The sequence below is a fragment of the Eurypyga helias genome, unplaced genomic scaffold, assembly GCF_000690775.1.
Source record: "Eurypyga helias isolate BGI_N326 unplaced genomic scaffold, ASM69077v1 C15971866, whole genome shotgun sequence".
NCBI lineage: Eukaryota > Metazoa > Chordata > Aves > Eurypygiformes > Eurypygidae > Eurypyga > Eurypyga helias.
Genome location: NW_010285742.1, coordinates 1 through 2,306, shown reverse-complemented (window position 1 = coordinate 2,306; position 2,306 = coordinate 1). Strand labels below are relative to the sequence as shown.

The window sequence follows — 2,306 nt, the reverse complement described above, 5'->3', positions numbered from 1 at the left end:
TCTCCTGCTGCTCTTCTTCAAGAGGCCACTCCAGGTAGGTCTTTGTGTTCATGATCTTCCGCAGCTTGCAGAACCTCTTCGGAATCGCTGCGCTCTGGATGGGCTCCAGGAGGACGAGAATCGCAGCATCGTTGTTCTCGTCAAAGAGGCGGAAGTGCGAGAAGTCCAGCTCGTATTTGCACCACTCACTCTGCACAAAGTGCTCGGACAGCACAAAGAGTGTTTTGTGGCTCTTCTCTATGGAGTCGATGATGTTGTCCACGATCCACTTCCCTGGCACAAAGTCCCGCTTGTGGAGGCAGAGGCGAAAGGGGGGGCAGGCCTGCTCCAGCTCCTGTACCATGACATTTTCCACCCAGTCGGAGTCGTACTCGCTGTAGGAGACAAAAGCGTCGTAGCAGAAGTCCTTCGGGGGGGCTCGCTTGGGCTTCCGCTTGGCTCTCAGCCATGCCCAGGTCATTCTCAAGTACCAGACCGCGTGGTACTTGTAGGCGACAGCCACGAGGATGAGGATGACGAGGAACACCAGGACACAGATCAGCGACACCAGGAGGGACCTGTGGCACTCCATCAGGGAGAGGTGCACGGCTCCAACCTGCGCCCCTCTCACTGCCAGGGGAGAGTCGCAGACGTACTTGTCCGGCCACCCCACCAGCACCTGGGCTACCCCAGCCTGGTGGTGGATGAAGGAGAGGAATTCACAGGAGCAGATGAAGTTGTTGTCGCTGGCATCCAGCAGCTCCATTTTCTTGAAGGACTCAAACTCTTCCCGGGAGAAACTGCTGAGCTTGTTTCTTCTGATGGACATGGCCACTAAGTTGGGAATGGGTGCGGCACCAGGCAAGGTCTTCAGCTGGTTTTTTGCAAGGTACAGCTCTTTGAGAAATGGCAGTTGCAGCCCAAACTCCCTCAGGTTGTTAGCGCTAACGTCCAAAACTTCCAGCGTTGGGGGAATGCAAGTCGTTAGCTTAGATATTTGGGTGCTGGAGAGGTTTAAATATTTCAGGTTTGTTGGCCATTGACACACATCTGGAATCTCACCAAAATTATTTTGGCTGATATCTAAGAGAATTAGTTTTCTTAGATGAGACAAACTTTTACTCGTCATTTCTAAGTCACTCAGTGAATTCTGACTTAAATTCAGAATTTGTAGAGAGGGCCAACCCCCTCGACAGGCTGAATGCTCCAAACTCTGGTCTCCAAGCAAATTCGCACTAAGGTCAAGATACTCTAATGACAGAAGATGTTGTGAAAGGCTGCACGGTACCAGAAAGACCTTGGTGTTTTCAACTGTGACTTTCGTAAAAAGAGACAGTAAACTTTCCACAGCCCGAAGATCTGTAAATAAATAAAATTCTTCTATAGATAATTTCTTGATTGTCAGGACTCTGAGAGTCTGTGATTGTTTTGCCTGAATTTGTATTTTCCATCGTCCAGTTCCCAGGAGTCTACAGTCGATCATCTCCATGTCCTCTAATTTTGGCATGTCTTCTAAAATGCTGACCATCTCAGGCACAGTAGCATCTGTTAATAAGACCTGTCTCAAAGAAATTTTCTTTGCAAAAGAAGACGAGAGGACTCTCAGCAGCTGCACTTCAGCAGGTATACTGAACGCTATATTTCTCACTTCTAGCCAAGTGACAGAATGCAGGAGGTCCCTGACAATTGCTGAGAATACATTAACACTTGTTACGTTTATGATCAGGTGGTTTATCTTCTGAACTGATTTCAAAGTTCCCGGCTCATACTGACTGAGATTGCCACCGTCAATCCACAGCTTGTCAAGAAGCTCAATGCCCTCAAAGTTCCCTTGCCTTATGGTGGACAACCTTGGGTTGCCCAGGTGGAGAGAGCTCAGGTTCCGCAGGCTAGAAAAGGGGGAGCTTTCCCCCAGGTCTCGGTAGCAGTTCCCTTGAAGGCGGAGGTGCTGGAGTGAGAAAAGGTGCCCAAACCACGCAGGGGACAAGTGAGCCAAGCTGTTATTTGATAAGTCCAAGAGCTCCAGTTTCGCAAGGGAGTGAAACGAATCCTCATCTATTGAGCTGATTTCGTTGGACTGCAGCAGCAGGACTCTCAGGTTCACAGCCCGCTGCAGATCCTGGGAGCGGATGTGCTTTATCCGGTTGTAGGCCAGGTTTAATGTTGTGATTTTTCCTGTGATCCCTGGGGGAATGAAGTCCAAGTCCATGTAAGAGCAGTTGCAAAGCTGAGTGGTCTCACATGAAGGACAAGCCTGCTTCAGCACTTGCTCTTCGGAGAGGTTTGCAGCTAAGACCATGTAGATGGCCCACGCTCTCCAGGTGTGT

The 2,306-nt window shown here is 49.7% G+C and overlaps 1 protein-coding gene across 1 annotated transcript; it reads right to left on the bottom strand.

Annotated features, from left to right (window-relative positions):
• Nucleotides 1-4: 4 nt before the first annotated feature.
• TLR2 (toll-like receptor 2) lies at nucleotides 5-2,299 on the bottom strand (the record flags this gene model as incomplete). Its single annotated transcript, XM_010160072.1, has 1 exon — nucleotides 5-2,299. A coding segment is annotated over one exon (2,295 nt), but the record flags the coding sequence as incomplete, so codon positions are not given.
• Nucleotides 2,300-2,306: the final 7 nt, after the last annotated feature.